This window comes from Physeter macrocephalus, chromosome 7 (assembly GCF_002837175.3).
Source record: "Physeter macrocephalus isolate SW-GA chromosome 7, ASM283717v5, whole genome shotgun sequence".
Lineage (NCBI taxonomy): Eukaryota > Metazoa > Chordata > Mammalia > Artiodactyla > Physeteridae > Physeter > Physeter macrocephalus.
In genome coordinates, this window is record NC_041220.1 from 32,979,842 (window position 1) to 32,993,585 (window position 13,744).

General features: G+C 36.1%; 1 protein-coding gene across 8 annotated transcripts in view; it reads right to left on the reverse strand.

Annotated features, from left to right (window-relative positions):
* The window catches only part of LRBA (LPS responsive beige-like anchor protein), an 813,910-nt gene that overhangs the window by 681,422 nt on the left and 118,744 nt on the right, over positions 1–13,744 (reverse strand). For all 8 annotated transcript variants that reach the window (XM_055085920.1, XM_028491755.2, XM_055085924.1 and 5 more), the window contains exons 10-11: positions 1,676–1,873; positions 1,367–1,500 (exon numbers count right to left, since the gene is read on the reverse strand). In XM_055085920.1, the coding sequence (XP_054941895.1) occupies positions 1,367–1,500; positions 1,676–1,873 (332 nt within the window). The remainder of the gene's footprint in view (positions 1–1,366; positions 1,501–1,675; positions 1,874–13,744) is intronic.

Below are 13,744 nucleotides of genomic sequence, written 5' to 3' on the forward strand. Positions count from 1 at the left end.
AGGGAGGGTGGGAGGGAGGGAGACGCAAGACGGAAGAGATATGGGAACATATGTATATGTATAACTGATTCACTTTGTTGTAAAGCAGAAACTAACACACCACTGTAAAGCAATAATACTCCAATAAAGATGTTAAAATAAATAAATAAAAATGTTGCATAATTAATAAAAAAAAAAAAAACTGAGCCCTGTTATCAAGGTTTTAGACCAGTATGTAAAAAAATTTTATGAAGTAGCAATATGTCAAGGATAATATTATTTTAATTTTTTTTAATGTAGTCAATACTAGCTTTGATACATAATTCCTTTAAAAAAAAAGTCATTCCATTGCCTAAAAGTAATCTGGAAAAATTATTACATAATTAAATATATACATTGGTAGTAAACCTCAAGTTGCACGTAAAAGTAGAAATTAGAAAGAGCATTTCAAAAAAGGAGAACAAAAAACATTAAAATTACTCAAATAATTAAACATAATTACTTTATTATAAATTCACTAAATTATACAGCCATGAAAAATTCATTTAGACATCCTTTCGAACATTGTAATAACTTGTCCTAGAATTCATGTCTCTTCCTTTTCTACACTCAACACTACAACAAAGGAGACAAAGGTGCCAAATATATGATCTAATTTTTAAAAACCATATCACTTATGTAACAATCAAAAATTTTAGATTTCAATTACTTACTAGCATTCAATAATAATTAAATATGGAAAGCTGAATTACCATAAGAAATCATTGCCACATAACCATTTAAAATATTTTAAAACTATATTTTAGACAAAAATACATACATTTCTGATAAATCTATTATCACTATGTCTAATTTTATTCGAAAATAATATTATTGGGACTTCCCAATAATGCGCAGTGGTTAAGAATCCGCCTGCCAATGCAGAGGACACGGGTTCAAGCCCTGGTCTGGGAAGATCCCACATGCAGTGGAGCAACTAATCCCACGTGCCACAACTACTGAAGCCGACGCATCCAGAGCCCATGCTCCATAACAAAGAGAAGCCACAACAATTAGGAGCCCACGCGCCGCCACGAAGAGTAGCCTCCGCTCGCCTCAACTGGAGAAAGCCTGCGCCCAGCAACGAAGACCCAACGCAGCCATAAATTAATTAATTAATTATTTTTAAAAACATTATTTTTTTAGAGCTTCCATACTTCCTACTGATAAAGAACTTAAATTAATATTACTATTATTGAATTGAATTTATAATAATTATAGTTCAAAAATTTCTTTATATTCTCTTTTAACCCTCCAACAAATTTTAAAGTTTGAAAAAAAATTGTGCAGCTCAACAGTGATGAAAATAACTCTCACATCAAATGAAAGAGAAAACAAAAGCACTCACCATATAGTCAAGTCAACTTCATCAGATAAATATTGCCTATAATCCAACTGTGCAAAAAGTGGAAACAGCACTTGTACTCCTCCAATTGAATGCATGGCACTTTGGATGGAATGTGTTAAAACCGCCTTCACATCCTTGTAAAACAGAAAACACAGTAAAGATTCCAATGATTCTTTTCCAAAACAATTCAAAATGAAACATAACAAGAACAATAAAATGTTACATTACATGTCAGAAGCTACCAAATACACCTCAATAATACATCAAAATTTACCATTAAAAATATTCTTAAAAGATTACCACTAGTACCTGGAGCATGAGTGCATGCGGTGAATGAACAAAAATTGAAGGGTTGTCCTTAGGGGATGATTCAAGGCAGAGCTGGGCATCTGTGGCGCGTGGATTGTATGTGAATGCAATGGCACTAGAGAGTTTGCCATCATACAATAAAAGTTTGTGATGCTCAACAAGGAACAGGTCACTTTCTGCTTTAAATTTAAATGTACCCTAAGAATTAATAAAAAGTAGAACAGTTAAGATAGGCCACAAAAAGAAAAATTAACTACAAATCACCAGGAATATAAAAATTTAAGTAGAACACTGATCATTTTCCTAACAATGTCAATTAAGAGAAGTCTTGCATGCTTAGTTACCTCTAAAGTAGACTGAATTCATTTTAAAGATATAATGGAAATCAAGTCAACTTGACATTAAAACCTTACGTTATAAAAAATGTAAAATTAATACCCTACACAGCATGTTTTTTTTTATTGTATTGTCTTTTTTAAATTTTGGTAAAAAGAACATAACATAAAATTTACCATCTGAAACATTTTTAAGTGTACAGTGCAGTGTTGTTAACTACAGCATACTATTGTACAACAAATCCCTAGAACTTTTATGTCTTGTGAAATTGAAATTCCCGTTGAATAACAACTCATCTCCACTTCCCCTCGTACCCTGGCAAACATCATTCTACTTTATGATTCCATGAGTTTGACTACTTTATATAACTCAAATGAGGGGAGTCACAGAGTATTTGTCATTTTGTGACTGGTATAACATCCTTAAGATTCACCCATGCTGTAGGATGTGTCAGGGTTTTTTTTCTTTTTTAAAGCTTAATAATATTCCATTGTAAATACATACCACATTTTCTTTATTCATCTATCCATAGACAATTAGGTTGCTTCAACCTCTTATCTATTGTGAATTAATGCTGCAATGAACATGGGTGTGCAAATAGCTCTTTCATATCCTGCTTTCAGTTCTTTTGGATATATACCTAGAAGTAAGACTGCTCAATCATGTGGTAATTCTATTTTTTATTTCTTGAAGAATCACCATATTGTTTTCCATAGAGGCTGCACCATTTTACATTCCCACCAACAGTGCATAAGGGTACCAATTTCTCCACACACCCTAAACCACACTTATTTTTATTTAACAATGGTCACGCTAATGGGTGTAAGGTGATTATCTACTGTGGTTATGATTTACATTTCTCTGATGATTAGTGACTTTGAGCATTTTTTCATATGCCTGTTACACATTTATACATTATCTTTGGAAAAAATTCTATTCAAGTCCTTTGACCACTTTTTAAATGAGTTGGGTTTGTTGTTCTTATTGTTGAGTTGTAGGAGTTCATCATATACTCTGGATATTATTAACACTTTATCAGATATTTGGTTTGAAATATTGTCTCCCATTTCATGGGTTGCCTTTTTACACTGTTCCTTGATGCACAAAAATTTCAATGCACAAAAGATTTTAAGCTTGATGAAGTCTCATTTCATTGTCTATTTTTGTCTTTGTTTCCTATTTTTTTGGTGTCATATCCAAGAAATCATTGCCAAACTCAACGTCATGAAGCTCTTCATGTGTTTTCATGCAGAAATCTTATGTGTAGGTCTTAAGTTTAAGTCTTTAATCTATTTTGAGTTAATTTTAATGTATGGAAGGTAAGGATCGAACTTCATTCTTTTCCATGTGAGTATCCATTTTTTAAAACACCATGTGATTAAGAGATTAAATTTATTTATTTATTTATTTATTTATGACTGTGTTGGGTCTTCGATGCTGCACACGGGATTTCTCTAGTTGCAGCGAGCAGGGGCTACTTTTTGTTGCGGTGTACTGGCTTCTCATTGCAGTGGCTTCTCTTGTTGCAGAGCACGGGCTCTAGGCGTGTGGGCTTCAGTAGTTGTGGCACACGGGCTCAGTAGTTGTGGCTTGCGGGCTTAGTTGCTCCGTGGCATGTGGAATCTTCCCAGAACAGGGCTCAAACCCATGTCCCCTGCATTGGCAGGCAGATTCTTAACCACTGCACCACCAGGAAAGTCCTGCTTAAGAGATTAATCTTTCCCCATTCCATGGTTTTGTATCCTTATAGAAGATCATTTCACAGTAAATACAAGGATTCATTTCTGGACTCTATTCTGTTCCATTAGTCTATGTATCTCTCTTTATGCAAGTACCATAATGTTTTGATTACTGTAGCTTTGCAATATGTTTTGAAATCCTGAAGTGTGAGACCTCTAAATTTGCTATTCCTTTTCAGATTGTTTTGGCTATTCGGGGACCCTTGAGATTCCATGTAAATTTTAGTGTAGTTTTTTCATTACTGCAAAAAAATGCCATTGGGACATTGATAGGAATTACACTGAATCTGTAGATAACTTTGGGTAGCATGCATTTTTAACAATTTTAAGTCCTTCAGTCCATGAACACAAGATATCTTCCCATTTATTTGTGTCTTCTTTAATTCTTTCAGCTATGTTTTACACTTTTCACTCACTGTACAAGTCTTCTGCCCCCTTGGTTAAGTCTATTCCTAAGTATTGCTTTTTATGCTATTATAAATGGATTACTGTCTTATTTTCCTTTTCAGATGGTTCACTGATAGTATGTAGAAATACAACCGATTTTTGTTGCATATGATGTTGGTTGTGGGCTTTTTATCTATGGTCTTACTATTTTGAAGGAGTTTCCTTTTATTTGTAATTTGTTGAGTGTCTTTATTATTAAAGGGTGTTGAATTTTGTCAAATACTTTCTCTGCATCTATTGAGATGATCGTGTAGTTTTTGTCCTTCATTCTGTTAATGTGGCGTATTACATTGATTTTTTTTCATATGTTGAACCAGCTTTACATTTCAGGAATAAATCCCAGTTGGTCATAGGGTATGACCCTTTTAATGTGCTCTTGAATTTGGTTTCCTACAATACTGTTGAGGATTTTTGCATTAATATCAATCAGGGATATTAATCTGTAGCTTTATGTTTTTGTAGTGTCTTTGGCTGTGGTTTCAGGGCAATGCTAAACTCAGAAAATGAGTTTGGAAGTGCTCTCTCCTCTTTATTTTTTGGAAGAGCTGAGGCGAATTGGTGTTAATTCTTCTTTAATGTTTGATAGAATTCTCCAGTGAAGCCATTTAGTCCTGAGCTTTTCCTTATTCAGAGGGTTTTGATTATTGATTCAATTTCCTTATTAGCGATAGTCTGTTCAGGTTTTTATTTCTTCAGTCTTGGTAGGTTGTATGTTTCGAGGAACATCTATTTCTTCTAAGTTATACAATTTGTTGGCATGTAATTGTTCATAGTAGTATCATAATTCTTTTTATATTCATAGCATTAGCTGTAATGCCTACTCTTTCATTTCTGCTTTTAGTTAAAGTCCTCTCTTTTTTCCTTAATTATTCTAGCTAAGAATTTCTCAGTTTTTTTGGTCTTTTTAAAAAAAACCTGACTCAGTTTTGTTGAGTTTTTCTATTTCTTTTTTAGTCTCTATTTCATTTATTTCTGCTCTAATCTTTACCACTTCCATTCCTCTGCTAACTTTGGGTTTAGTTTGCTCTTCTTTTTCTAGTTCCTTGAAGCATAGATTAGGTTATTGACTTGAGATCATTCTTTTTTTTTAAGTAGGCATTTATCACTATGAACTTCCCTCTTCGTATTGCTTTCTCTGCATCCCATAAGTTTTGGTATGTCATTTTACATTTCATTTGTATCAAGATATTTTTTAATTACCCTTGTAGTTTCTCCTTTGACCCATTAGTTTTTTAAGACTGTGTTGCTTAATTTCCACATATCTGTGTATTTTCCAGTTTCCTTCTACTACTGATTTCATTCCACTGTGGTCAGAAAAGATACTTGGTATGAGTTCAATATTATTAAATTTGTTAAGACTTGTTACGTGGTAATACGTGGTCTATCCTAAAGAATGTTCCATATGAGCTTGAGAAGAATGTGTACTCACTCTACTATTGTTGGACAGGATGTTCTATATATGTCTGTTCGGTGCAATGGATCAATATTGTTCAAGAACTCTGTTTCATTACTGATCTGCAGTCTGGTTGTTCTGTCCATTATTGAAAGCACTATATTGAAGTATCCTACTATTATTGTGTTTCTGCATAATTCTTCCTTCAGTTCTGTCAATGTTTGCTTCATATATTTGGAAGTTCTGATGTTAGGTGTATATATTTTTAATTGTTATATCTTCCTGGTGAACTGACACTTTTATCATTATATAATTTCCTTCTTTGTCTCTTGTAACAGTTTTTGACTTAAAGTCTATCTTTTCTGACTATAAGTACGGCTACCTCTGCTCTCTTTTGCTTATCATTTGCATGTACTATCTTTATCCATCCTTTCACATTCAGCCTATGTATGTCCTTAGTGTGTCTCTCCTAGACAAAAAGTGTTGCCCCTTGTTTCCTGGATCCATTCAGCCAATTTACTTCTTTTCAGTTGGAGGTTTAATCTGGTCACATGTAATGTAATTACTGAATGGGAAAGACTTAGTATTGCCATTTTCTTCATTGTAATTTGTTAATTGTTGTTTTCCTTTGTATTTCATTGACTTTTTTCATATTTATATGCTTTGATCCCTTCCTCCTTTTATTCTGTGTAACTTCTATGGGTATTTATTTGTGGTTACCATGGAAATTATGTAAAATAACTTAAAGTTACAACACTCTAAACTGATAACAACTTCAATCACAAACAGAAACTACTCATTTATATCTCCACTCCCCCCCACTTTATATTATTGATGTTAAAAATTACATCTTTTTGGGACCTCCCTGGTGGCGCAGTGGTTAAGAATCTGCCTGCCAATGCAGGGGACACGGGTTCAATCCCTGGTCCAGGGAGATTCCACATGCAGCAGAGCAACTAAGCCCATGCACCACAACTACTGAGCCTGTGCTCTAGAGCCCGTGAGCCACAACTACTGAAGCTCGTGCACCTAGAGCCCATGCTCCGCTACAAGAGAAGCCACCGCAATGAGAAGCCGATGTACAGCAATGAAGAGTAGCCCCTGCTCGCCACAACTAGAGAAAGCCCGCAAGCAGCAACAAAGACCCAATGCAGGCAAAAATAAATAAATAAATTTATTTTTTTAATTACATTTTTTATATTGTGCATCTATTAACAAAGATTCAGAACATTTTCTTGCTTTTGTCTTTTAAATGGATAAGAAAATAAACTATAACCAAGTGGGATTATCCCAGACGTGGAAGGTTGGTTTAAATTTGAATAATCAATGTAAAATACTACATTAATAAAAATAAAGGACAAAAATCACATGATCACCTCAGTAGAAGCACAAAGAGCATTTGACAAAATCCAACAACTCTTCATGATAAAACACTCAACAAGCTAGGAATAAAAAGTAAACTCCCTTCAATAAACAAAGACCATCTACACAAAATTGATAGCTAATGTCATACGCCGATGGTAAAAGACTGAATGCTTTCTCCCCTAAGGTCAGGAAAAAGACAAGATGTCTGCTTTCACCACTTTTTTAAAAATTTTATTGTGGTAAGAACACTTAGCAGGAGATCTACCTTATTAACAGATATTAAGTGATATTAACAGATATTAACAGATAATAAGATAATTATTAACAAATAAGGTATTATTATCTATAAACACAATGTTGTACAGCAGACCTCCAGAACTCATTCATCTTGCATAACTAAAAATTTAGTACCATTGACTAGTAATTCCTTTTTTCCCTTCCCCCAGCCCTTGGCAACCACCATTCTACTCCTTGTTTCTATGACTTTGCTTTTATCTCATATAATTGGAATCATGTAGTATTTGTACTTCTGTGGCTGCTTTATCTCACACAGCATAATGTCCTCAAGATGCTGTACTAGAGGTTCTAGCCAGGGCCACTAAGCAAGGAAAATAAATTAAAAATGTCCAGAAAGAACTAAAACGAGGGCATTTTACAAATACATCATCTTATATATAGAATCTTAAATATAGAAAATGACAAGAGGGGGCTTCCCTGGTGGTGCAGTGGCTAAGAATCTGCCTGCCAATGCAGGGGACACGGGTTCGAGCCCTGGTCTGGGAAGATCCCACATGCCACGGAGCAACTGGGCCCGTGAGCCACAATTACTGAGCCTGCGCGTCTGAAGCCTGTGCTCCACAACAAGAGAGGTCGCGATAGTGAGAGGCCCACGTACCGCAATGAAGAGTGGCCCCCGCTTGCCACAACTAGAGAAAGCCCTTGCACAGAAACTAAGATCCAACACAGCCATAAATAAATAAATAAATAAATAATTTTTTAAAAAAGAAAATGACAAGAAATCCACACATAAAAAAACAAACTATCAGAGCTAATAAACTAGAACAGCAAGGTTGTACTGTAGAAGATAAATATATAAAAATCAATTTAGTTACCATACATAAGCAACAAATAACCCAAAAATGAAATTAAGAAACAATTCCATTTGATATTGCACATAAAAGAAGAAAATATTTAGGAATGAATTTAACAAAATACATGCAAGACTTGTTCACTGAAAACTACAAAAAGGAATTGAAGAAGACCTAAATAAATGGAATAATATCCCATATTCATAGATTGGAAGATTTAATACTCATAAGATGACAAATCTTTCCAAATTGATCTATAGATTTGAGGCAATATCTATCAAAATCCTAGTTACTTTTTTTTGTAAAAATTAACAAGTGTATCTTAAATTCATATAGAAATGTAAGATACCAACAACAGCCAAAACAATCTTGAACAAGAACAAAGTTGGAGAAATCATACTTCCTAATTCAAAAAATGCATTACAAAACCACAGTATTCAAGACTGCTACTAGCCTAAGAACAGACATATAGTTCAATGAAACACAATCGAGAGTCCACAAATACTTACATTTATGATCAACTAATTTTTGGTGAAGCTGTCAAGAAATACAATAAGGAGAGAATATTCTTTTTGGCAAATGATGCTGAGACAACTAAAAATCCAAATGCAAAGGGATAAAGTGGCACCAAATACAAAAATTAACTCAAAATGAATCAAAACACTTAAATGTAAGAGCTAAAAGTATAAAACTTTCATAAGAAAACAGAGAAGTAAATCTTCATGAACTTGAATTAGGAAATAATTTTTTAGATATGACACCAAAGCACAAATAATAAGAGAAAATATAGATAAATTGGACTTCATCAAACTGAAATGTGTGCTTCAAAGGAAAACATCAGGCAAGTGGGAAGACAAGCCACAGAATGGGAGAAAATATTTGCAAATCATATACCTGATAATGGATTTGTTTCTAGAATATATTTTTAAAACTGAGGCTGAGGAGGGGAGGAGTGGAGAGTTGTTGTTCAATAAGTATAGAGTTTCAGTTTTGCAGAATGAAGAGAGTTCTGCAGCTAGGTTGCAAAATGTAAAAATATTTAACACTACTGCACTGTACACTTAAAAATAGTTAAAGTGGTAAGTTTTATGTGTATGTAACTACAATTAAGTATATTTTTTGAAAACCTTAAAATTTAGCAAATAAAAAGGGAGCTCAGTTTTTAAACAGGCAAAGGATCTGAATAAACATTTCTCAAAAAAAGACATATAAATAGCCTTATCATAAGCACACAAAAACACATTCAACATCATTAGTCAGGAGGAAAATGCAAATCAAAACCAAACGACAATGAGATACCATTTCACACCCACTAAAATGGCTATAATCAAAAAGTCAGATAATAACAGGTGTTCAAGGGAATATGAAGACATCGAAATCCTCATATACAGCTGCGATAATGTAAAATAATGTGGCCACTTTGGAAAGCAATCTAGAAATTTCTTAAAAAGTTAAATGTATAGTTACCATATTACCAGCAATTCCATTCTAGGTACATACCCAAGAGAAATAAAAACATGTGTGCACATAAAACCTCGTATAGAAGGGTTCATAGCAGCATTGTGCATAACAGCCAAAAGGTGGAAACAGCCCAATGACCATCAACTGACGAATAGATAAAACGTGATATACCCACACAATATTATTTAGTAATAAAAAGGAATGAAGTATTAATGTGTGCTACAACATGGGTGGACCCTGAAAACATTATGCTAACTGAAAAAACGTCAACCACAAAAGATCTCATACTGTATACTTTGCTTTACATGAATTGTCCAGAAAAGACAAATCTATACAAACAGAATTAGATTAGAGTACTGGGAAGGAGGAAAAATCAGGAGGGACTGCTGATAAGTATAGTATTTCTTTTGGGGATGAACATACTTTAACATTAGAGAGTGGTAATGTTTGCACAACTTTGTGATACAATTAAAATCACTGAATTATATATTATAAATGGGTGAATGGTAAGATATGTGATAAATGGGTGAATGGTAAGATATGTGAATTATTTCTCAATAAAACTTCTATTTTAAAAAACTCATTCAGAGTAAAGGCTGCTCTCAGACCAATTAACAAAGGTTAAAAGTAAAACAAACTTCAGAGACCTTCAAGATGGCAGAGGAGTAAGACGTGGAGATCACCTTCCTCCCCACAAATACATCAGAAATACATCTACATGTGGAACAACTCCTACAGAACACCTAATGAACGCTGGCAAAAGACCTCAGACTTCCCAAAAGGCAAGAACCTCCCCACGTACCTGGGTAGGGCAAAAGAAAAAAGAAAAAACAGAGACAAAAGAATAGGGACTGAACCTGCACCACTGGGAGGGACCTGTGAAGGAGGAAAGGTTTCCACACACTAGGAAGCTCCTTCACTGGCAGAGACAGGGTGTGGGTGGGGGGAAGCTTCGGAGCCACGGAGGAGAGCGCAGCAACAGGGGTGCAGAGGGCAAAGCGGAGAGATTCCCGCACAGAGGATGGATGCTGACCAGCACTCACCAGCCGGAGAGGCTTGTGTGCTCACCCGCCAGGGTGGGTGGGGGCTGGGAGCAGAGGCTCGGGCTTCGGAGGTCAGATTCCAAGGAGAGGACTAGGATTGGCTGCATGAACACAGCCTGAAGGGGAGTACTGCACCACAGCTAGCCAGGAGGGAGTCCGGTAAAAGTCTGGACCTGCCTAAGAGGCAAGAGACCATTGTTTCAGGGTGCGCAAGGAGAGGGCATTCAGAGCACCACCTAAACGAGCTCCACAGACAAGCGTGAGCCACGTCTATCAGCGCAGACACCAGAGACAGACGCGAGACGCTAAGGCTGCTGCTGCAGCCACAAAGAAGCCTGTGTACAAGAACAGGTCACTATCCACATCTCCCATCCCAGGAGCCTGTGAAGCCCACCACTGCCATGGTCCCGTGATAGAGGGACAACTTGCCGGGGGAGAACATTCGGCGTGCCTCAGGCTGCTGCAACATCACACTGGCCTCTGCAACCGCAGGCTTGCCCGGCGTTCCCTACCCCTCCCTCCCCCCAACCTAAGTGAGCAGGGCCCCCTAATCAACTGCTCCTTTAACCCTGTCCTGTCTCAGCAAAGAACAAACGCCCTCAGGCGACCTACACCCAGAGGCGGCGCCAAATCCAAAGCTGAACCCCAGGAGGCGTGCAAACAAAGAAGAGAAAGGGAAATCTCTCCCAGCAGCCATAGGAGCAGCAGATTAAATCTCCACAATCAACTTGATGTACCTGTATCTGTGGAATACCTGAATAGACAACGAATCATCCCAAAATTGAGGCGGTGAACTTTAGAAGCAACTGTAGATTTGAGGTTTGCTTTCTGCATCTAATTTATTTCTGGTTTTATGTTTATATAAGTTTAGTATTTAGAGCTTATTATCATTGGTAGATTTGTTTATTGATTCGGTTGCTCTCTTCCTTTTTTGTTTAAATATATATATTTTTCCTTTTTATCTTTTTTGTGAGTGTGTCTGCGTATGCTTCTTTGTCTAATTTTGTCTGTAGAGCTTTCCTTTCACCATTTGTCCTAGGGTTCTGTCTCTCCATTTTATGTTTGTTTGTTTTGTTGGGGTTTTTTTTAGTATAGTTTTTAGCATTTGTTGTCATTGCTGGATTTGTTTATTGGTTTGCTTGCTCTTGTCTTTCTTTTTTTATTACTTTTTTATTTTTAATAATATTTTTTAATTTTTTAATTTAATAATGTATTTTATTTATTTATTTATTTACTTCTTTATACTTTCTCTCTTTCTTTGTTTTCCTACACTTTTCTTCTGAGCCGTGTGGCTGACAGCATCTTGGTGCTCTGGCCGGGTGTCAGGCCTGAGCCTCTGAGGTAGGACAGCCGAGTTCAGGACATCGGAACACCAGAGACCTCCCGGCTACACGTAATATCAAACAGTAAAAGCTCTCCCAGAGATCTCCATCTCAACACTAAGACCCAGCTCCACTCATCGACCAGCAACCTACAAGGTTGGACACCCCATGCCAAACAACTAGCAAGACAGGAACACAACCTCACCATTAGCAGAGAGGCTTCCTAAAATCATAATAAGGTCAAAGACACCCAAAAACACACCACTGGACACAGTCCTGCCCACCAGAAAGACAATATCCAGCTTCATCCACCAAAACACAGGCACCGGTCCCCTCCACCAGGAAGCCTACACAACCCACTGAACCAACCTTACCCACTGGCAGCAGACACCAAAAACAACGGGAACTAAGAACATGCAGCCTGCGAAAAGGAGACCCCAAACACACTAAGTTAAGCAAAATAGAAGACAGAAAAATACACAGCAGATGAAGGAGCAAAGTAAAAGCCCACCAGACCAAACAAATGAAGAGAAAATAGGCAGTATACCTGAAAAAGAATTCAGAGTAATGATAGTAAAGATGATCCAAAATCTTGGAAAGAGAATGAAGAGAATACAAGAAATGTTTAACAAGTAGCTACAAGAACTAAAGAGCAAACAAACAGTGAAGAACAACATAATAAATGAAATTTAAAATTCTCTAGAAGGAATCAATAGCAGAATAACTGAGGCAGAAGAACGGATAAGTGACCTGGAAGATAAAATAGTGGAAATAACTACAGAATAAAGAAAAAATAATGAAAAGAATTGAGGACAGTCTCAGAGACCTCTGGGACAACACTGAACGCACCAACAGTCAAATAACAGTGGTCCCGGAAGAAGAAGAGAAAAAGAACTGCACTGAGAAAATATTTGAAGAGATTATAGTTGAAAACTTCCCTAATAAGGGAAAGGAAATAGTCAATCAAGTCCAGGAAGCACAGAGAGTCCCATACGGGATAAATCCAAGGAAAAACACGCCAATACACCTATTAATCAAACTATCAAAAATTAAATACAAAGAACAAATATTAAAAGAAGCAAAGGAAAGCAACAAGTAACATATAAGGGAATCCCCATAAGGTTACCATTTGATTTCTCAGCAGAAATTCTGATAGCCAGAAGGGTGTGGCAGGACATATTTAAAGTGATGAATGGGAAAAACCTACAACCAAAATTACTTTACCCAGCAAGGATCTCATTCAAATTGGATGGAGAAATTAAAACCTTTACAAACAAGCAAAAGCTAAGAGAATTAAGCAACACCAAACCAGCTTTACAAGAAATGCTAAAGGAACTTCTCTAGGGAGGAAAACAAGAAGAGGAAAAGACCTATAATAACAAACCCAAAACAATTAAGAAAATGGTAATAGGAACATACATATCACTAATTACCTTAAATGCAAATGGATTAAATGCTCCAACCAAAAGACACAGACTGGTTGAACAGATAAAAAAACAAGACCCATACAGATGCTGTCTACAAGAGACACACTTCAGACCTACGGACACATACAGACTGAAAGTGAGGGGATGGAAAAAGATATTCCATGCAAATGGAAATCAGAAGAAAGCTGGAGTAGCAATTCTCATTTCAGGCAAAATAGATGTTTAAATAAAGACTATTAGAAGAAACAGAGAAGGACACTACAAAAAGAAGATATAACAATTGTAACTATTTATTCACCCAACATAGGAGGACCTCAATACATAAGGCAAATGCTAGCAGCCATAAAAGGGGAAATCGACAGTAACACTATCATAGTAGGGGACTTGAACACCCCACCTGAACCAATGGGCATATCATCCAAAATGAAAATAAATAAGGAAACACAAG